This window comes from Python bivittatus, unplaced genomic scaffold (assembly GCF_059951505.1).
Source record: "Python bivittatus isolate LINGU-HERP-01145 unplaced genomic scaffold, Pbiv_v1 ctg000610_np1212, whole genome shotgun sequence".
Taxonomy (NCBI): domain Eukaryota; kingdom Metazoa; phylum Chordata; class Lepidosauria; order Squamata; family Pythonidae; genus Python; species Python bivittatus.
In genome coordinates, this window is record NW_028277088.1 from 58189197 (window position 1) to 58213294 (window position 24098).

Consider the following 24098-nt stretch of genomic DNA (forward strand, 5'->3'; position numbering starts at 1 on the left):
ATGGCTTCTCAAGTCACTGCAAGACATTTTCATCCTCATTCGTGCTTAAATCCAGTTGATTCACTTCACAAGATGCATCTAAACCAGCACAAAGGTCTGTTGAAGAAAATGTATATGCCTTTTGTGCGGGGACCTGAAGACAGACATTTCTTTGCCAGTTTCCAAGAAAAGGACAGTAATGCTTTTCTTAAATCCAATCCTTTCCTTCCTCCTGAAGATAAAAGCTACTTTTTAGCGCCACATCGGGATGATGTGCCAATAATCAACTCTTATTCAGGAACTGTGAGTCCAGGAGCTAAAGCTGACTGGCAAATCTTGGACAACAGAGCCTATGCATCCCTACAAGATGGCAAAGATATGCATTCTTCACAGTGGGCACCTGCATTTCACAGGAGAGTCCAGGCTGCTGATAGAAGACCCTTACTACTGTTGAGAGAAATAAATCAGGACCAACGGTGGAATTCTAGAGCAGTACCTGATATTTCTCTCAGATCAAGACTTGGAGGTAAGTATCATTACCATTACAACTGCCACTGTCAGTGTTAGATTCTGTGCTGGAAGGGATGTACAAACATACATGAATACATATATATTCAAAACAAGCATCTAAAATCTTCAAGTTTTGAAATCTGAATGTTAAATTATGTTTTTCAAGGGACAACCTCACTATATGCAGAATTTCTTACAATTCTCCCACAACATTGTTTCACTTAATGAAAAACAGCAAGCTGAGACTGCAATCAGGAGCTGAAAGAACATGTAGAGGGGGGTCCAATCAACTGTTCTATGTAGGAATCCAAATTAAAGCATACATGTCAGAATGGCTGATCAGTTTTTGCTTGAACTGATCTAACAAAGGGAGCCCACAACTTTTCTTGTAACTAATGTTGCTATCAAAGTGCTTTCACTTATAAAATCTTAAGAAATTTTTTCTTAACATTTAGCTGGAATCTGCCTTCCTGTTACTTAAGCCCATTATTCTATATCCAGGGATGAAAAAGAATAGGTCTTAATCTCTCTTTTTTGTGACATTCTTTCAAATATTATAGAGTTTTATCATATTTCCACTAACTTTTCTCAAAGCTAAACATTCTGGTTCCTTTAATCCTTCTTCACAGAATTTCATTGTATCCACATGCGTCTAACCCCCTGATCACACTCATGCATTTGAGGATATTGTGCATTGCATTTCATTTCATAGAGCATTTTATATTTATTGCTGCTAAACTTCATTCAGACAATTTCTCTAACCTATCAAAAGCAACCTTAAATTTTATTTCTGCCTCCTAGGGCAGGGGTCAGCAAACTATGACCCATGGGCCAAATCCAGCCTGCTGCCTGTTTTTGTACAGCCCACAAGCTAAGAATGGATTGGCAGGCAGCAGATCACCAGGCCCAAACCTCAGCAGAGCTCCCAGAGTGAAGGGCTGAGTTGAGGGGTGGAGGCGGGGCATCCTGGGCAGTTGTGGCCTATCAGCGGCCTCCTTACTAGTAGGCTGGTGCTCTCCAATGGCTGTCATGCTTCTTGGCCTACAGATCTGCTAGCCATGCCCGCAAATGCAGAGGAGGGTCAGGATCTGGCCCTTTACAGACAAAGTTTGTCAACCCCTGTCCTAGAGTATTTGTTATCTGCCCCTTCCCATTTGTATCATCTGCAGATTTGATAAGCATTCCTTCATTCCCTGTCCATGTCACAATAACAGTGTTGAAGAATACAGGGTTCAGATTTTAAACTTTTGGGATCCCACTCAATATCTCCCTCCAGTTTGATGAGGAGTTATTGATAAGTATTCCCTGAATATAATTTTTGAGCCAGCTATGTATCTACTTATCCATTATGCTATCCAGCCCACACTTAACTGCCTTGCTAATAAGAATGTAATGGGGTACTTTGTTAAATGGTTTCCTGAACTAAAAAATATATAAGGTTTACAGCACTTTCACAAAGTGTCCGGGAAGTTAGCCAATGGAAAAATAAGACAAGATTAGTTTGGTAAAACCTGTTCTTTACAAGACTCTGTTGACTTCTGGTAATGACTCCATTGTTTTTCAGGTACATAAGGTTTTATTACATTATGATCTGCTCCAGAATCTTACCAGTTATTGATGCCAGATTAGCTGGTTAACAGTTCCCAGGATCTCCTTTGCTGTCCTTTTTGAAGATAAGGACAATATTTGTTCTCCTCTAATAATTTGCTATGAGACCTGGTTCTTATACTAAGCCAAGTAGCTGTTATCAAAACAATTATCAAACACACCCTGCCCCATCTTCATTCATTCATTCATTCATTCATTCATTCATTCATAAGAAAGCAGGAAAATGAAAAAGGGTGTTTCCATCATAAATTATCTATATATTGATGCCTCATTATTCATTGGAATTCTTGTGGTTTAATCTTAGCTTTCCTTCTAATAAGTATTACTCATCAGAGTTCAGAAAGACTTGGTCTTTCATTTAACAATTTTCTGTCTAGATTGCTAGCAGGAAAGTCTGACATATACCATCCAAGATTTCTCAAATATAATATGTGTCAGCAAATTCTTTCAGAAGCCCATGATGTAATTATTTTGCTCTGTGCATATAAACTAAGTCAAAGTAAATATGTATTTCTTGACTATGTTTCTATCAGTTTCAAACTTCAGTCCCGCCCCTTCATCTCTGCTAACCACAGTTTCCTGGTAAAACCAATACCCTCTTGAAAAAAAAGGGGCCAAAATAAGAGTTGAATAGTTCTGCTTTTTTTTTTCTTTCTGTTAGCATTTTGCCACCTTGACTGAGCAACTAATATACACAATACTTTCTTTTTATTCCTTTTATTTTTAATGTATTTGAACATACCTCCTTTTTTGTTCTTAGTACCTTTTACCAACTTCAGCTCATTCTGAGGTTTAACTTTGCTCATACGATCTCTACAGTTCTAAGCTACAGTACCTTCTTGTACTCTTCCTTGGTGAGGTATCCTTTTTTCCATTTCTCACTTCTTATATATGTTCTTTTGGATGATATGTTGTTATTGCACTAAGTTGTTGGCTTTTTCTGCTGTGTTCCATTTGTTCTTCAATGGAATTGTTTGCAATTGTGATTTTATTATCTCTGTTTTCAAGAACTCCCATCCATCATGACCTCATTTTGCTATGGATTCCATCTTATCATTGTGTTAAGTTTATTAAGTTTCTTTAACTCCTAGATATGTATTCAGCTATAGCAGCTAATGAGTCTAGTAGGCATACGTTTGCTTAGTTTTCATGGTAGCGAGTCAGCAAGTATCTTGATTTTTTTTTTTTTTTTTTTGGTCTTTTTGCAGCCAAAACCGTATCCTCTCTGCTTTTCAGATACCCACCCTCTTATTCAGGAGTGTTTCAGTTTTTCCCCCCCACAAATTCAGAGTCTGTTTCTTCTATGTCTGCCTCAAAGATCTTTTCAAGTTCCACCAGTGCAGAATATCTTCTGTATCTCTTATTTCAGGTTTTCATTCTTGTTCATCAAGATTATTTTTAGTTTCAGGATTCTATTCTTTATGGAGAGTTTCTTCTTCTATCAACTTCTGTTTGTTCGATCTGAGCCAAAATATGGCCACTCACTGCTCCAATCTGTTGACTTTTGTCTTCAAGCATCACTATAAGTTTCCACTTCCTGCAAATATATGCCTTGTTGCTTTCAAGTATGAATACAAATATGCCACAAGAATTGCAGGTCATGATGCAAAGTCACGTCCATTCATCCTCACCTCTACGTCTTAATGCAAAGATCAGCAACCTACAGCTCATGGCCGGATGTAGCTCTCCATCCAAAAACATCCAGCCTGTAGTCCCAAAAGGAAATACCCTATCTACCTGGCCTGCAGTGGTCCTAAAAAAGAATGTAAGTATGTAATTCTATCTCAGGTCTGATGTAGAACCACACTATTATAATAAGTTGTAACAATTTCAATAGTGTTATAAGCCTATATATACTGTAAATATACATATGTGTTTATAACATAGCTTCAGTTACTGAGGTCTCTTCCTCTTCCTTCTATAAGCATTTATTTCCCCAATCACAAGAGGCTCCCCAAGACTCTGCAGAGCATGCCCTAATTTTCCTCTTTAGCTATGCCTCCCTTTCTTTCCCCAAAGAAAGAACCCCATTTCTGTGGGTCACCCTGAAGTATCCTCCCAAGTATTCACTTGAGAGAATGGCCTGCCATCCACTCCCAGACATGGCCACTGGCTCATCTGCAGAAGAAGGCTGCTGACCACTGTCTTAATGCAACACCAATAGAAAGCTTTTACTTGTTCTCATTCCCTTCTGTTTAGCCAAGTGTTGACTTAGGATTTGTTATGGCCTCCCCTTAACCTCCTTCCCCAGACCCCTGACTTTCCCTGTCTGCCACTTTAAGTGAGTTCATTCTTATATTTTTCATATGCTTATTCAGCAGAAAGCTGTCACTCAGTCCCCCACAACTCTCAAAACACATCCCTTGCATTCAGCCGCTCTTTTTACTCCATGTAACTAAGCAACAGTCTTTCAGAATAAGCAACTCTCCAGTTATCCCCCTTTCTTCCTCTTCTTGAATTCTGTTGCCGGTAGCTTGGTACAATATATAAATCCACTACTTAAGTAGACAACTGTAATTATTCAACTTCTGACTTTTCTATCATTAAAATAATAGTTCATAAATGTTATACGTGGCATATTGTGATTGTCACTAATATAAAGTACATTTTTGAGTTAAGCTGGACTCCCAGTGCTATGATACCATTTAGTGCAAAAAGTTCAACATTTTTTTCAGGATGGACAAGTCCAGTAAAAGTTATGCCAAATCCACCTCAAACCAAAGAAAATTTTACACCTCATACATTTGTATTTCATGTGGACCCAGATATTCAGGTAAATTTCTTTACTACTGCTGCTTCAAATCAGTAACATATGCTCTAATCAGAATCAAAAGAATAATAGGGATACTTTTCATCCAAGTGATATTGCTAAAAGTGTCGTTTGTTCAGCCACCAGCCCCATCCCTTCTTCATATATGGCCCTTCTTAGAAGATCACCCACAGGGCTTCAATTTTGTATGCTTAATGTGATGGCCATTTTGTATGTCTCATTCCAGACAGAGCAGTCATTTTGTGTTTGCCTCCCTCATAGGACAGCCATTTTTCATGTAGGTGACCAAGGAAGATGATGTGGCCTTCCACAAATTAATTTCACTAATCAAAATGGGTCCCCATCCAACATAAAGAGTTCTGAGGTGGGACATGGCCACAGAATAGGTAAATACAAGTTCACCTATACCTATGCCTATCATTGTAGCCAAATCCTCATCACAGGTGTGTATATGAAGTTCTTTCTCCATCTGATAAGAACTTAGCCATAAGCCATGTAATGGTGACACTGCCCTTTCTTACAATTTACAATAGAAGATATGCATGAAGAGTATGAAACTGAATGGAATGCTTGTTAGACAAACATTTCCCCTTCCACAAGATTGGTACAAACTGGAAAGTGGTGCTTTTTAGCACAAGGATTTACACTTGTACATTTTGAATACTTGAGAAAGTCTGTACATAAGCTAGATATCCAGAAAAAGACAGACTTGACCTGTACACACATAAAAATGAATATGTGGTACATATAGTAAGACATCCGGGGAGGAAAGGGTAATATAATTCTGGGGTCAAGGATCATGATTAGGGTCATGATCTCTTCCTTTATACATTCCCAAAAAATAAATGAGGACAGTGACTGAGCTGTGTGAGGCATGATGTGAGAGAAGTCTGACACATGAACAGGAGTGACAATTCACTTTAACAGGAACAATCAATTACTTTAGATGTGGATGTATAATATGCAACTTTTACTGAAATGCAGTTATGCTATAAATATATTTAGCAGTAGTAGATATTTTATTTAAATGCCCTTGGCCTGTAGTTCAGATATATAAGATTGAAACAGAGCTTCCTAGGGAGGGCGCCTTACAAATTGCAGACAGCAAGCACAAATGTTTAAATATGAAAATGAGCCAGTTTGGTTTTTTTTAATGTAGGATTCATCACATTGTTACCTATAATGCAATCCCAACAACCTAGTTTTTGAGAAATTTAACCATATCTTATAGTCATAGATATGACTCCTATTGTATCTCATGGTCATCAGTCTTCCTTGTGCCACCCACTGAGGCACACATAACCAGTTCTCCCCACTTACTCAGGAACAATCTGGAACAGGCATCTTGAAATTGCTGGAGATATAGCCTTGCTCAGTGATTGGGAGTTTATGAAGAGAACACACTCACATCTTTTAGTGAGATATCAACTCTTCTGGGATCTTGGACAGGCGAGTGACCTATGCTAAATGACACACAGCATGCATTCTGTGTTAACCTCCTAGCTTTATTGATTTCAATATATCTAGGCTTTGTTTAAGCACCCATGCAAACACTTTCATACTCAAATACCAAACCTCTCTAGAGTAACGGATCAAGAAACTTAAGGGGAATGGTGAAGACTGAGTGCAATCCAGATGATTGTGTGTACATGGAGTGTGTTCCAACCAGCTCCCTGTCCAACTCTTCTTTTTATAGCAGTTATTTTGTTCGTTACTTCTGCTGTGCTCTCATTAGTTGCTATCTTTGCTGGCTGGGCAGATTTCACTGCTTGATTTTCAGGTTTCACTGCTTGATTTTCACTGCAGTTTTCACCAAGCTTCTGATATGGTCTAATTTTAAACTGGGTCTCTCATTGGTCTTTGCACCTCCAAGGACATATTCCTTAGGTTGTTTTGTTGCTTTGTTTGCTATTTTTCTCATGCCACTGCTTACATAGCATGCTACTAAATTCAAATTGAGTTCATGCACATTTCACAACTAATGTATGTCAGTGTGATGAGTTTATGAATGACTATTAAGTCCCACCTTCCTGCCACAGCACAGCTGCTTTGTAGTACTTCTGCCATCACTTATCTTGGGGAGAGGAAGATACCCTGATTTGGTTTCTTCTCCCTTAACACTGGTTGTAAGAGAGGTAGGGCATCTCACAGCCTGAGCACTTGCCAGTAAGCTGGGTATAGGTATCATCATCATCTCTGTAGCCACTTCCTGGTTCTTGTAGCTTTTACATATGTAGCTATACAAAAACAGGCACGCACACATCCCTTTTTTGAAGTTGCAAAAAAAAAAAAAAGTTTAAAAATCAATTTTATTAAAAATAAGAAAAAGGAAAATGTAAAATTCGGTTTAACTTTAGAGAGATAAATGTACAACCACATACAGGTGGATGAAAGATCACAAATTGTGGCTTAAATATCAGTCTCCACAGTGGTGGGATCTGTGGCTCAAAGAATGGAACAAAAATACAAGAACAAAGTTTGCTTTGCAAATAACATCCAAATAAGAAAGTTATTAAAGACAATTAGAGATATCACCAACCATAAAACAGACCACACTCCAGAAAGTAAAGTATAAAATCCTGATTGTGCAGTCTAACTGCTCCTTGTTACTCAGTAAAATTATTCTGTAATTCAATGGTTACTCAGATAAATCTTGCTTTTTGCACATTTTCAACTTTTAATTAGAACGTGGAGGTGAGGAAGGTAGCTGTGGACCAAGCCTCCAGGAACACAAAAGAGCAAGGCTGAATTCCTCTTAAGCTTCTAATTAAAATTTAGCCTCTAAGTTAAACTTAGCCAATCATTTCTCCACCTTTTGGCTAAGTTTTAATTAGAGACTTAGGAACAATTCAGCAACTGATGGATTCCTTTGGCTTCATTTCCATCCCACCTAGTGTTACTAGCCAGCAGGAAAAATCACCCCCAATCACTCTCAGACTGATGAAGTAACCTTTGTTTGAGCAGATATATGGGACAGAGGCTTTGGCCATCTTTCAAATTACTCAAATGACAAATAGATGATATGGAGATGCTCCATATTGATTACTTAATCACTTGGGCTCTTTTTGAATGTGGGTTTACTGGCTTTCTGGAAGAATGACTCACGTCAAAAACAGATTGGTGTGATGGAGGAAGGTTGCAGGGTGAAAGAAGAGAAAGCTCACATGATACACCAACACTCACAACCCATTCATCCTGGGCTCATCCTCTGCCCCACTGATTATCAGCTGGACTATTTTGAGGCAGAGGTTTACTGGTCTTCTCCCATCTACACCTGCAGCCTTACTATTTTTTTAATATTCTCACAGCCTTTATGGCTTCTTTTTATCAGTTTTTTTTTGGGGGGGGGACATTAACATTTATAGCTGTCATTTCAATTTGACATAAGGTAGTCCTCGTTTAGCAAATGACTTGTTTACCGACCATTTGTAGTTAGGACAGTGGTGAAAAAGTAACTTTGCAACCAGTCCTCACATTTACAACCTTCGCAGTTCTGTAAAGGAAAGGAAAGCTGAAGTAAAATTGTAAAATTGTGATGTTTCATTTAGCAATTGCTTCACATAATGACCAAGTTGATGGTCCCTAAATGTCCTTGATAAATGAGAACTACCTGTATTGGTATCATTCCCAGACAAATCTCTAAGATAGTCTTTCTGCTATTCTTTCACTTCAGTTTCATCCCAAATAATTTCTTAGTCCTTGTTTTGTATTCTGCTCACACTGCTGGAGCTCCTTACATGGCACTCTTTACTTCAAAATATTTTTCCCCCAATAAGCAGATTCTATATCTTCTTGTCTTATTTCTACTGTCCATAAATCCTTTTGGGAGTTTAATCTGTCTTCTAATGCTTCTTCATGCAGGACATATGGCTTCTTTTCCTGCAATTATTCTACTTTTAATCTTTCTTTCACTTTTTTCCTTTTCTTCCATGTCCACTTTTTTCCAAGTTCCACTTGATATCACCAAAAATAATCTGTTGCATATGCAGAACTTCTCATTATCCTTTTATCCTTAATTAATTTTCTCAGTCTTTCATCAAAAACAAATCAATTACACTTTGAGATTTATATTCATTGCTGTGCTATGCGTGCATACAATACTTAAACTTTCACCACGTATATGAAACAAACATACCTTTTTCTGAGCAGAAATTCACCAGTCACTATTGCCATTCATTCTTGGAACTCCAAATGGTCCATTCACTTTTATTGTACTTTCTCATCTTATTCCAACCTACAAATAATTTATCTCCATATTGCATTCATTTAAAACGTTGCACATCATCACTATTTACTGAAGTGTAACATGCAACTGTCACCAGCCTATGGATTCCTACTTTCATAAGCACCCTCAACAATCTAGATTACATGAATTAATACTTTCTGACAAACATTTTAGGCTTTTCATTCATAATTAAGCCTATCCATTCCCTTGCCTGCATGATTTAATCAGCTCCAATTTTGACAAGATCAAGCCACTTTCATTGATTCATTACATCCTTTCTCTAAGTTTCACAGGCACACAGTATACTGTGCTTCTTTTATTTCATTCATTAATTCATGCTGTTTACCATGAATGCTCCTCTGACACACACACAGGATCTAACAAATGATCCTTACTTGAACATAAACAATTAAAAGCACACGCCATTTTTTCCATAGCTAATATTGATGACAAAATTTATAGGCCAGAATTTATAACTTCATTTCTAACAAAGATAGCCATGAGAATCTTGTCCTCTGGCATCACTGTAGCAACTTTCACATTTGTAAAATAGTGTTTTAACAGAGATATTGCAGAAATTAAAACACTGTTACTTCCATACTGAAAGTCATTGCAATACATGCTTTCTTAGGGCCAATATTTTTTTAGAGTGATTACCTTTGAGAATTCATTCTGGTATTTATGTTTAATGATTATAGCAAATTCAGAGTAACCTGGTCTTTGTCCAGCTGCCCCAACTCTATACCTCCAAGCACTGGGCTGGAACTTTGATGGCATCACCCAGACAGCCTGGAGTCAAAATGTATGACTGGATATCATTGGCATACTGGTGATATATAACCCCAAACCAACAGATGACCTCACCCACTGTAGATGTTAAACAGAATGGGAGAATGTAGAACCCTGTGACACCCCACAAATGAGGGGCTGTGGGCATGATCTCTCCCCACTCATAGACAAAGGTGAACCACCACAAAATGGTGCCTCCCATCCACAACCCTTAGAGGTGGGCCAAAGAGGCTGACATCACTGCATGGACCCAACCACAAGTTACATCCCAGGTGGCTTTAATGATCTAGGACAGACCTGGATCTAACAGACAGGTGGCTGAACTAACAGATTGGAGAATCCTGTCCACTTCCTTGGGCATCACAGAATAAAACTCACTCCAGATAACCCTACAAGACCCTGCCTCGGGCACTTCAACTGGACCTGTCCAGCTGGAGTCCAATTCTAAGGGAATCTGAGCAACATTTAGTGCCAGATAGTGAGAATATGCCTCATAACAGCCCTGCAGATGGTCTTGTGGCCCAGTCTTCCCCAGCAAGGTCCAGTTTACCTTATGGACAATTGATAGCAGACACAATAAGAAAAGAGAAATAACATTTCAATGCCCTTATCACCATGATGTAATCCCTAACTTGGGCTCTTACTCATGCTCCAGGCATTTCTTCCTGTGCTTCATCTCCCAGAGCTCCTAGGAGAAATGCATCCCAGGATTAGCACAGAAAAAGAGGCTGCATAAGGACAGTCTGGCCTAATGCCTCTGCCATCTGCCCATTCCAGGCAGCAACCAAGGCCTCATCTGAGCCACCCCCCAGACCCTTGTGGAAAACCCCAAGCTCCCTCTGGAATTCAGCCAGATCTATCAGCTGCCAGGGGAAGGCCAATCTAACAGGTGATCCCCGAGAGGTAAGGTGAGGTAAGGTGACACCAGTGAGCTAAAAAGTGATCAGAAAGTGATCTGACCACGGCAACAAACTAATAGCAATATTCTTCAAAATCAGATCACATCTAAACTGCCCTGAAGCAAAAAACAGTTCTAATGCGTCAGACCCACATTGACTTAGGACAGGTCCATCCATGATTGCCATAATGGCCATGAATTCTTGAACTATCCAGGAGTCAGTGTCACTAGGTGGTAAATTGAAATTGCCAAGAACCAAAAGCCTCAGAGTCCCAACCACCAACTTTGTAACAGAATCAGCAGCTCAGGCAGGGATGGTATTATGCAGCAGGGAAGGTGGTACAACAGCACCAATCCCATCTGTTCAACCTGAGAGCCTCTGAAGGCCCATAAGGACTGCCATTCCTCCCCCAGAGCTGCAGCTGATGGCAAACCCTAAACCCAGGTGGGCACATTTCTGAGAAGCTACCCCCACATACACATTCCTGGCCCACCCAGGTCTTGATGTTAGAAGCCAGGTCAGCTGCCTCATCAACAATCAAGTCATGGATGAGACCAGATTTATTAGTGAGTGACCTGGCACTGTGGTTGGAGCAGTGGTTGGAGGCTGGGGAGATCCTGTGGGCTGGACTGCAGAATCACTCTTAATAGGGAGTCCAGTCCACCATCCCCAAGAGTGGCGTGCCCTCAGGATCTTGACATATCCCTCTGCCCATCACAGTGCTGATGTTCCAGCCTGCACTCCCATTTCCCCCAGGTCCCTCCCATCCCTCTCTTCTACCTCTCAAAGGAAGGCATCCATCTGCTCTGCTCACTCACCAGTCACACTAAGTCCTACCCCACCAAAAATATCCCACTTTAGGGTGCCCCTGCCCTAAGGCACTTGGCAACCCCAAGAGGCAGAGGTCAGGCCACAGTGGCAGCCTTTTCACACACCCCACCAACCCAGCCCCCCCCAATAAGAGAACAAGATACAAGAGGCTAAGTGCCAGTCCCCAAATACAAGAGAGAGAGCCAATAGGTTAGTGTCCATTGTCAGGTTCAGCCTGCACCGCACGCCTAGGAACTTGCCCAGCCACGCTTTAGTCAATTTCACCGCTCGAGCGCTAGCGCAGAAAGAGGAAATGCGAAACCGCAAGCTAATGAATGGGCCACCTGGCGCCACTTCACTAATCTGGAGCGGATGCACTGTGTTAACGCCACAGGGCCGCGGGCGCTATAGACAAAGGAGAGATCAGCAAATTGAGGAAGAGATCAGCGCGCGAGGGGATGCTCCCAGCTGTGCGCGCGACAGAAGCCCCAACGAAGGCAACGACCACGCCATAGGCAACAACAATCAAAGAAACAAGAGAACTGGGCTGAACCTGCCATTCCAGTAGAAGGGGGGGATTACAGGGGGCAATCTGCAATTTAATTTGTAATATGTAACCTAGCAACGGGGCCCATGAGGGGATTGAGACAACTATAAAGGAGTAAAGTAAATGTACCAAGCCAGTCCTGGCTTTGCTTGTTACGCATGAGTAAACCTCTTTTGTGAACCACACGTGTCAGGGAGTTTCTCTGTCGAATGGGGCAAACCTTACATCCAGCATAGACCCTTCAGCAACGAGATGACAAAAATAGCACTCAGTCCACCACTGCCAGCCCTACTCCAAATGCCTTCAAGTCCTCTTCAGGGCACCCCCCTCTCTCCCCTAAAAGCAGTATAGCAAATCAAGGCACTGACAATGCCAGTCTGTACCCAGAGTTCTACTCCCAGGCTGAGGGGGGGGAAGTGGAAGATGGGCCAAGTCCATGGAGTTACAGTCAGTTGCAGATGGCCCCACTGGCCTCACCAAGCCAGCCAAAAGGCCAGCCATAGTCAAGGGGCCTGCCAGCACCAGGAATGGCCTCTAGAGCAGCCCAACCACATACAGCACCAAGCCTCTCTGCTTGCAGCCCAGCCAGCCTCCATGGCGCCTCCACAGTGCCTCCACAGTCCAGGGCCAAACCCAGGCTGGCCTCTGACTGCTGCTAGCTGATCAAAACTTTGGCTGTGGCAACTGCTGTGCCTCTGAGGCCTGCCTCCTCCAATTCTGTGGGCCTCCAGCTCACCCACACCATCGCCATGCTCTCCACCTCCACCTCCAAGCACCTCCATTTCCAGCACCACTCTGAGAAGCCTCCAGGTTGTGGGCAGTGATGGGGTTCCAAAGGCTCCAGGGGCTCCGCAGAGGTCAGTAAGTATTACACAATCGGCCCCTGTCTTCCACCTGATGGCCAGCAACAAACTCCTCCTTACCTTCCATTCAGATAGGCACAAAAACAACAGAAAAAACACAGAAAACGCACACATTCTCAAGCCTCAAGTTGCATGGTGTTCTGGGTATATTGTCAACACTGTCTTCCAAGGCTCATAGATGCATTGTCAGCAATGATGGAGAAAAGAGACCTCATACACTCAGAGAGGGTCTCTACCAGTGACACTCGTCCTCACATATTTCAGTGTCACAGCCCATTCCAGAACTTATTTTAAGGTATCTCATCTAATTTTTATTTATTATTAGATTATGTATGTATTTATTTATTTAGTCAATTTATATAGCCCCCCATCTCAGCAAATTACTCTCCCTTTATTTGTACAACTCAAGGCAGTGCGCATAATGTTCCTATCTCCTGTTTTTCCCACAACAACAATAGATGCCACCACAGATAATAAAATTAGGATGCTTTAAGTGTAAGCAACTTCAGTTCAGACAGAGGTTACCCATGTTCAAATAACTGAAGTATCTAAAAAGTATTCATTCAACCAAATATTTTTGCTACAATATTTCCATTAAAAAGAAAGAAATTGTACCAACTCCAATTATTTTTAAGTGATTCATTACTTTATACTATAAGCATTTGCAAATGCAGTCATGTCCATAGTACAGAGTATGAACTAGCACTGAATCCCCTTCAAGACCAAAACAAGACAAGCACTGCCATTCTTTATTCTGGACCTGATCTTTTGCTTTTGACCCAGTACTAAACAGCAGATATCATAGGTGAAGCTTCCAATAAAGGATCAAGCAGAGGGAGCAGGCTCCTTATTTAGTAACTAGTTTTAGAAGATTGAAGGATTACCATTACTTGGCTAATGAAGATGTGATTAAAATACCATCACAAGCTGAGCACTGTAAATTAACTTTATCTGTTACTTTTCTCTATGATTTCTAAAGTACAGGAGCAGGGAAGGAAGTAATCATATCCATACATGCTTCAAAAATAGTCTGGTAAATAATTCAACTGAATGCTGATCACTGCATTGTTTTCTATATGCTTCATTTTGTATTTTCTTATTAAGTCAAGTAGTACTTCTTCTGAACCCTGCAGAGATGAAAGAGCTCGAAAGTATATGTATGCCTCAACAATTCAGAGGTGAGTTTCTGTTTCTCTTAAGGAAGAATGTTATGATACTGAGCTTCTGAGTTCTTTGTGTGTTCCTCCTGTTACTGATCATATCCACTGGCAAGAGGCTGCATATCCTATTTCCTTTCCTGAGTGAGTGAGGCTAATAATATGGGTGCAATACGGGGTGGCACTGCCCCAGACAGATCTGGTGTGCAATCTAGGGGTCCTCCTAGGCTCGTGACTCCTGCTCAAAGAACAGGTGGCAGTCGTGGCTATGAGGGCCTTTGTACAGCTTCGTGTTGTGCGCCAATTGATTTCTAATGGATTATTTATTTTAACTATTTATGGGGGATTTTTAATTGTTGATGGGATTTCTGATTTTACCTGTGAGCTGCCCAGAGTCACCCTTTGGGGGAGATGGGCAGCATACTAACTAGATAGATAGATAGATAGATAGATAGATAGATAGATAGATAGATAGATAGATAGATAGATAGAGGCCCTTCCTGGATCAGGAGGTTCTGCTTACAGTCACTCATGCCCTAGTCACCTCCAGATTGGACTACTGTAATGTACTATACATGGGGCTGCCCTTGAAGAATCTCCAGAAGTTTCAACTGGTGCAGAATGCAGTGGCATGGGCGGTTATGTGTGCTTGTAGAAGAATACATATTACACCTCTGCTTCGTGAGTTGCATTTGCTGCCAGTTTACTTCCGGGTCCAATTCAAGGTGCTGGTTTTGTTCTTTAAAGCCCTTCATGGCATGGGCCGGGTTATCTGAGGGACCGCCTCTCCCTGATTACATCAGCCCATCCCATTAGATCTGGCAGGGAAGGTATGCTATGTGTTTCATTGGCCAGGGATCTGCATTTGGTGGGTCCCAGGAGGCAGGCCTTCTCTGCAGTGGCTCCCTCCTTGTGGAACGTTCTCCCTCCTGAAGTTAGGCTCACATCTTCCCTGCTGTCATTTAGGAAGTCCCTCAAGACGTGGTTATGTCATCAGGCCTGGGGGTCTTTGGGAACTGGAGACATTCTTAGATTGCTCCACTGTAATTGATATTCTACTCTCTCCATGAGGGTTGTATATTTTAAAATTGAAAATTTAAAAAATTTTTGATATTGTTTTCATTTTATAATCACTTTTTATCTTTTTATAGTGATTTTTTTTTAATCAGGTTGTTATTTTATTTAATTGTTCTATGCCACCCAGAGTCACTTTGTGTAAGATGGGTGGCTATATAAATGTGTCATATAAATAAAAAAATTCCTTTAAGTAGTTATTAGTTATAGCCATACAGATACTGGTTAAGTGGTGAAAGAGAGATCATAGGACTGATCTTAGAAGTAATCTATTCCAACTCACTCTCAGCTTTTCATCATCCTTAAACATCAACTTTCTATCTTTCCCTCCAGCCAGTCATACTCCAAATCTACTTGATTATCTGGGGAGAATTCTCTTTCAATTTTGAGTGTGTTAGTACAGAATGCATAAGAGTGTTCTTATGGGGTGTAAAGGAATTTAGAGCTGACCTCGGGGCAGGTATGAGCAAGTGTTAAGGAGGGATTTGGACAAGAGATAGAAGGAAGCACAAGGAAGAAACTCAGAATAACCTTGCCTTGATTTTGTTTATTATAAGATAGAACAGAGAGAAACTTGGCTTTCAGAATTCTGTTATTATACCTACAGCAATAAAGTAGCATTTCTGGAATTCCTGCAGTATCTGTGTTTTGACCTTGCCTACCTCAAAGAGCAGGTACTGTGTAACACACATATTAAATAAAAAGCTATCCCTTTTAACTTACAGCTTGATTTTAAAGCTTTCCTACCACCACCACCACCACACTGATCATTAGTCTAAGAAGTCATCATAGGTACCCACCATGGGGGCCAAAAGAGGTCAAATGTTGAAACATCCATCACAATGTTACAGTGCAAACTCTATCCCTTACATACTTGTATACGTTGTAATGGACTAAAATGGCTACTACTCTGGAAATTATACATATTATAAATTGTTCATTTTGGAGACATTGGTAATCCATGTTTTGCAATATGTGTACACATTATAATTGTCAGGCAGAAAGGGCATATTGGTCAGGCAGAGAGGGGAGGCAGAGAGGGCATGTTGTGGACTCTATCAGCGAGAGAATGTCAGCTGGCAAGGCCCAGGAGGAGAGTCTTCTCTGCCATTGCCCCCACCCTTCAGAATATTCTCCCCCAGAGGTGCAGCAGGCTCCTACCCTCCTGGCTTTCCAGAAAGGATTAAAGACCTGGCTTTGCCAGCCTGTGTGGGGCGATAAGAGCTCTAATCGTCCCTGGGGGTGGCTGGCGTGCTGATGATGCTCCCTGAGCTATTCACCAATTCCCACCATTTTTGGAATGTATTTATTATTAAGTTTGTTTTTATATTGTATTTTAATTGATTTTATCTTTTCTGTAAACCACCCAGAGCTGCTTTTTAACGATGATACATAAATAAATAAATTATCCTCAAAGAAGCAGCCTATCTTAAATTCCTTCCTTGTAAATAAAGAAAACAAACTTTTCTCTAGTTTTAATGTGTATAATCAATTAACCATTAATCATTAAAGCCTCTTTGATCAAGGCTTGTGAAATTTGTTCCTCTTTGCAAAACTGGTTATTTATTTGAGTGACTTTGATTGCCTTATAAACTAGCTGTAATAAAATCATTTTCCTTTTATTTTAATGGGTGCTCTAGAGGATATGAAGAAGTTCCCTGGGATTATATGCTATCTCCCAAAGTCAAGCCTTCAAATTCAACATTAGAACCAATGGCTGATACTTCTGCAAGCAAGCGATATGAACCAGCAGCAGAAATAAGCCAAGTCCGTGAAGTCCATTTCATTATCCTTATGTGGGATAAGCAAACACAGGACTAAAGTGCAGTGGCAGATCCCATCCTTTACTGTGCCAGATACCCTCCGGTTGAGTCCCCTGAATCTTCAGCCGTGATGGGAGGCAATGCCTAGCTTGCCCCAGCTCTAGCCCATTTGGGAACCTGCCATGATGGGGTGATGGCAAGGCTAGGAAAGCAGCTCACAGAAGTGTATTCTGCTTGATCCTCTCTTCCTTGAACTGAGGCTTCAATCAAAACAGATAACTTAGGTTCTTCTTCTCAGCCCCTCAGCTATCTAATTCTCCAAGAAAGAAACCAGGGCAGACACGATGCTAATATAGAAATACAGTATTGTCTTGCTAGCATAAGGATAAAGTCTACTATCCCATGCAAACAACAGCCATATTAATATATTTTTCCTTTTTTATGAGAGGGAAGGCATTTGCTTTGGTATGAAACTGAGTGGAGGAGATATTCATTACTAGCTGGCAAAGGAGAACCATCAGCTGGTGTTTGGCTAATTGTTCTCTGTGCTCAGCTAATGGCCTGGAGTGCAGATGCTGATTGACAGTGAGTTCTCTGTGGATTCTATGCACTCCCAAACATGTACATATGCCAATTCCCACAGTGTCTTGGTTAGCAAATTGGTGTAGAAATAATCAAAACATGCTACTGAATTCTGGCAGTGTTTTAATTATGGAATAAGAGCTGTTGGGGGCAGAAAGGATATTCATTTGAAAGCACCACAATTATAAAGTCCTAAGTTGCTTTGAGGATTTTCTGCATTGTTGAAAGGAGGAGTATAAATGATAAATACATAAACTTTCAATGAACAATTCCAAATCCTGCAACTTTAAAAATTATGACTTATATATTCCAGCCATGTTTTATATAGAAATGTTGAGAAAAGGTTACTGGATTTCATATGTAACTTTATTTGCAATAATTGCATACAGTATTAGCAAAAAGCTTGATAAATCTCTTGGATGAGGGAAGCTACACAGACTAAACAATATTTACACAGTTATTAAAAGCAATCTGACTACTCGACTTGCAGAAAAAGATCTCTCCTTCTCTGCCTTTTGTCCGGGCATGAACTTACAGTGGAGTTAAGATAGATGTTGGCTCCTCCTCAGTAACTTATCAGGGTCATAGGGTTAAAATTAAGGTTTGCCATTTTAAGGGCTCCCTAAAATGTTCTCATTCTGCCTTTCTGATCTACTGACTGTACCTGTTACAATATTTTGATTCTTTCAGTTTAGAAAAGTTTGCACAAATTGTGTTGCAATATATGCCATCAGTTTTTTCATCTGATGGCCTGATAACTTGAGGCTGCAGGAAATGAGCTACAATTTATAAAGTATTTTGCTGTGATGAAAAATACAATGATACAGTGAAAATAGTAATGCTAATTGTAATATACCTAATCACATACAAAAAAACCCCACACTTTAATTATCATGCTAGGTTGTCGGAGGCCTCTGGGACAGATTTCAAAGGAGAAACTTTACAGCACCAGACAGACCGATAAATTTGTGAGTTTCATTTTTCTATAATCTGAGAATATTTACAGATATTGCATGTGTTTGTGCTCTACTTTTTGTAATGAGATGTTTAAAGGTTTAACAGTCAGGTGTATGTTTTAATTTTGCAGAGTTGACATTCTTTTAAAAATGTTCCCCCAGTATGATAAGGACTTTAGAAGGTCAGTGACCAAGTCATCACAGCTCAATATTCTCCTATTTATTTTAATCGGCTTTAGTGTGCCTCTTCTGCTGGCAGTAATAGTTAATGAATTTGGCACATAATATAAAGAGGTGCCCATCGGTGATTCTGGCCGATGACCATCTTGAATGCTGTAGATTATTTATTGCTAGAATTGCTGATGCTTAATGCAGGAAAGACAAGGTGCTAGATGATATCAAATCTGTAGTTTTTCATCCCTGGCCAACTACTCCCTTGTTGTAAACTTTTCCTTTTTAGTAAAGGTTGTTGAATTAATTGATACTCCCAGTTCTGGACTGATGTAGAAATATCAAATTTGTCTTGTTAATCATTCTGGAATAAATGTGGGAAAATTATATATCAACAGACCAATGAAAATAAAGGAAGAAAACAGAACTTTTTTTACTGTTCTTCCTATCAGAGGTAACTGGCAGAGCACTTTCAATTTCAGCTGGTTAAAAAAAAGAAAAAAAAGGTGAATAGTTTCACTATTCTACTGATGAACTTGAAAAAAAGAAAGCCCACTAATGAGCCAGTTAAAGAAAAGTTCCAGTGTTCCTCCACTCCACCAGGGAAACAGGCAGCTTAGTAACCAAGGATGGAATAGGTGTGGAGAGCAGCAACCAGTGTCTGGAGGGGAGGGTGGATTCCTCTTCCCCATCCCACAGTGCACAGCAACTAATATAGTGCAGCAAGCAGACTGTAGTGCGCTGGTTGTGCCAGCAGAAGTTGGAAAACACTGCTTTTGACGTGAAACAGAAAAGAGAGGTAAAGGTTGCCTTGACAGTGAGCTAGGGTGGTCTGAAGATAATGCTGTAAAATCCCATCCTGTCAAAAAACAGTTGGTGGACTGTCTTTGCACCAGAATAAGCCAGATATATGGATGCCACACAGTCTGCAGGGGGTGGAAGGGGAAGGGCATAATGACTGAAGTAGCATTGTGCCATCAAAATGCCTTTTGCATATGCAATGCGGCATTGCATACACATATTATTGGGTCTACTGTCTTCATGCCTTGCTCTCCAAGAACATCTGTTTGGGCATTGCTGGAAGTATGTGTGTGAAGGCAATTATTCTTTGCTGAATCAGTGTAATATGCATTTGGGCCTTAACATTTATATTTCATACTAGACAATTTTATATTAATAGTAAATTTAAGTAATTTAGGATGTGTTTCATCCTTGACAGTGTTAGCCCAAGTTCTCGAACTCAGCATATCCCTTCATACACGTAAGTTAAAGTTTCTGTTTCAATATGTAATTCTGAGCTTCACTAGAAAAATATGCATGTATGTATATGTATATGCATATGTATATGTGTGTATTTATTCATCTGTGTAACATGGTGATAATGATGGGTTTAAGATGTCTTTTAAAACAAAATTAAAACATTTTCATGAAAAATAGATATAAATAAGCCAAGATAGCTGTTCGATAAACTCAGATTAAGAGGCAGTATGCTGCTAGAGATAAAATATAAATTTTATATATTTTATAAATATTAAGTGCTACTAGATATGAGCTGCTAAGATGTAAACTGTAAAAGAGAATAATTTGCCTGAAAGTATTAAATAACTATTGTAGGTGATAGGAAGCTGGACTTTTAGGATTTCATTTCTTATATTCTTTTCATTAACATGGGCAATTCTTATTTCATTATCATGGGAAATTCTTATTTATTGTAAATGTTCTCAAGACATGCCAACCCAAATAGACCTACATGCAGCTATAAAATAAGAAAGGAAGATGATTGGTAAGGAATGGCTCAGTAAAGTGTCTACTGATATTTATTAATCCTGTATCAGATTGTCTACAACTCAGTTTATGAAATCTTCATTGTTACAACTCGATTGTTGCAGTGATTTGAAAGGATCTTGTCCACTTTTCCCAGGTAGACTTCATCTCTAATTTGGTTTTTGAGGCTTTCTGATTGCTTTTGGTACAAAATCAGACAAAATCTACAGTATAGCTTTCTCCAAAGCTATTCAGCATAAACAGGGTTTCTTCCCTCTGGCACTTTGAAGGCATTTCAACCTGCTTTTTGCCTGAATTCTCTTCTGGCTAGAGTCAACAAAATATTGAGATCATATTAGTATTGTACTTCAGAAACCTTAGACTATGGAATCAAAGAAAAGGAAGAAGATATTTGCAAATAGGAAGAACATGTCACCACAAAGATTATGACATTTGTGGAGCTTCATGAGTCATGAGCTTCATGGGGCCATGCCCTTCTCCTGAATTCTCTATTAGTGACAAAATCCAAAAGAAAATCATGGTCAGCCAAAAGGTATGGATAGTTATCTACATATCCACATGACCAAGAATAGATTGATGGCCTATATGGCATGATAGGTCAGCAGTTATGATGGCCTGATTTCATCTCACTTTCTCAGGCTTCAACATAAAGGTTTCGGGGGCAATTAATCCAGCCATTTCCTATTATTTTTAGCTTCCCTAAACCTGTTCACATGATAATATGTTGTTGAGGTTTCCTACAAGCACTGCTGGGCTTTCTGTTCATCCTGGAAATAAGTGTCTGTAGGATAATTCAACTGGGTAACTATGCCTTTTTTCACTTTCTCATCCAAACAGAGGCTGTGTTGGTTCAGAGAATTTTGAGGATCTAGACAACCCCTATGTTGACTTAATTACCTATAACAAAGTTCATACTGCAAAGCCACGTAATGTGAAATCTTCACAGTATGTATATATCCGTTTTCTTCTTTATGTAGCAATTAAGGGATGAGTTTTAGCTGAATATAACTGAGGGTTCTTCATGTTATATTATCAAGTGGGACTTGGGTTATTTAGAGATACAGGATTATTCCTCAGTTACTTGTGCTGAGATTCATACACAGAAAAACTATGATTATGCTTACCAATAAAAGCGAATTTGTGTAGCTCAGGGTTGAACTGTGGAGTCCTTGGGGTACTCTGAGCTTGGTTATTTTCTTGCAAACGTTTTGTTACCCAGCTAGGTAACATCTTCAGTGCTAGAATTGAATGGTGTTTCCTCTCTGTTTATATACTATGATACTCATATGCAGTATACTCATGATTGCCACAATATATAAACAGAGAGCAAACCCCATTCCATTCTAGCACTGAAGATGTTACCTAGCTGGGTAATGAAACATTTGCAAGAAAATAACCAAGCTCAGACAACCCCAAGGACTCCACAATTATGCTTACATTTAATTCTTATATGGAAGGAAATTCCAATCTAGTACTGATGCTATTTTTTTCCTAAGTATGAGTCTGTTGGTGACAGTTACAGTGAAATATTACATGTGCAAGTTATGTAGTATATATAACTGCATATGTATTTGCATGTATGATCTTATACAAATCATAGTAGCATAATATATGGGGTTTTTATGTTAAGTCTTTATATAATCTTAATCTCCCAAATAATATAAAGCATATAAATCCATTGTAGCAGTACTAGAAAGTATTTATATCTTTGTGTGATTCATGTATGCTGGGATATTGAAAGAAACACTGCTGAACTGGAGATTTTGATTGGCCAGACATGTGGTTCCTCTTCATATCAGTATGTGAAAATGTACTGAGAGCCAGAGAGATCTGAGAAATGTTCATCACCTTCTTCAGCAAACTTATCACAGTATAACTAAGACCAAATCAGATATATTTTCATGAAAACTCTACAAAAACATTTCTCATTCAGCTACATCAGTGATGACTTCAACACTCAACCAGACCCACTGCCCCCAACTAATTTTAATTAAGCATATGAGATATGGATGGAGAAAGCCATAATTTTTCTTGCAAATTCCAGTACTTTGTCTAACTCAGGCAGCAGTTACAGAAACTAATTTGACAAATCTGGGACAGTCAAACCACTAGCCACCCCAATTGAAGTCAGTTGTAAAGCTGAGATCTGAGTCAGCATACTAAGCAATTTTGTCCTATTGAACATCTTAGGACAACGAGGTTGTCGCAGTGGGATGCTAAATGCTCAGGTTCTCCAGGCTTAGTGACAAATATTGACAACCTCTGAATCATGTGAAATAGCACTGTTAAATAGGTTCATGCATATGCTTTCTTTTTTTTTGCTTCTTACATAGTAGCCATAACTATGTGTTCTACTGTTTGTTTGAATGCCATTGTGATAAAAACTCCATTACTTTTAGCTTTGGTTATCAGCCTGTCTCTGGACCCAATTCAAAGTGCTGATATGACCAGAAAGGCCTAAATAGTTTGGGATCAGGCTACCCAAAGGAATGTTTTCCCATTTTTACCTATATTCACCCTAATTTGTGCATCTTAGAGTGTTCACCAGGTACTCTCACCAAATAATACAAGGGAAGTAACCATAAGACAAAGGTATCTTTGTGAAATATCTTTCACAAAGAACTGTAAGTATAACCATTTTCTTTCCCAGGCACTTTAGCAGCCGTTTTAATGCTTCCAAAATTGTACTTTTTACTGCTAGCTTTATTAATGTATTTATTGCTGTATTTATTCATATTATTATGGATGATGAGGTTTCTATAAGTTCTGTGTATTTTTCTTTATGGTTCCTATACTTATTTTATCTTTACTAAAACATGTTTTAATAGATTTATATATTCCCATCTGCCATATCTTATTGTCTAGAACTACAAGAAGCACAAACAGTAATATTAGTACCATAAACTGTAGAGTACAGTATTATATATTTAGTATGTATTAAGTATTTACAGCACTATGTATTCAGCTGAACTAAATTACAGATTTGGGGGGTTGTATGCTACTCAAAGTCAATTGATTGGTGGCCTAAACATCCCATAAATTATAAATAAATGAATAAATAGTCAACCAGTTTGTTTACCCTAAGTTCTTCTTAATACCCTAATTTTCTGTCAGGTTGGAGAAGGCATGCAGAAGTGTTTGCATGACTGTTGTCTTATACCACTCTTCTAATGTACAAATAAGCCTTTGATAGGATCATCAGTTTTAGCCATAGGGCAGAACAGGCAGTAGTGGCCAAGGGTCACTTAATATTGGTGGGGGGAGATCAGGAGTGAAATGAGTGTGGCAATGATGCAAAGTTAGTGATGTCAAATTATATACATATACACAGTTGTGTGTGTGTGTGTGTGTGTGTTTGTTTTGTTCTGGGTTTTGATTGAAGTATAGTGAGGACATTTTTTGTTTTAACATTTCTGTTTTAAGGCTTATTTTAAAGTTGCAAATTTAATGCTAAGAATTATTTTTTAATCCATAGAGAAACATGCCATATTGGAATGTTGTCCTAGCAATAAATAGACTAGATTTCTATAAATCTTTATGTTGTTTTCATGATGTCTGCATAGAAAACAAGTTATTTGTTATCAAGAAATCAAACAATTGGATTTCCTGG

At 39.4% G+C, this 24098-nt stretch overlaps 1 protein-coding gene across 1 annotated transcript in view; it reads left to right on the forward strand.

Annotated features, from left to right (window-relative positions):
• SPMIP7 (sperm microtubule inner protein 7) overlaps positions 1–24098 on the forward strand; it is a 36275-nt gene continuing 12177 nt past the window's right edge. Inside the window, exons 1-7 of the mRNA XM_088150669.1 lie at positions 1–505; positions 4773–4870; positions 14105–14178; positions 16872–16998; positions 18477–18544; positions 19923–19964; positions 21326–21433. Of these exons, the coding sequence (XP_088006795.1) occupies positions 1–505; positions 4773–4870; positions 14105–14178; positions 16872–16998; positions 18477–18544; positions 19923–19964; positions 21326–21433 (1022 nt within the window). The remainder of the gene's footprint in view (positions 506–4772; positions 4871–14104; positions 14179–16871; positions 16999–18476; positions 18545–19922; positions 19965–21325; positions 21434–24098) is intronic.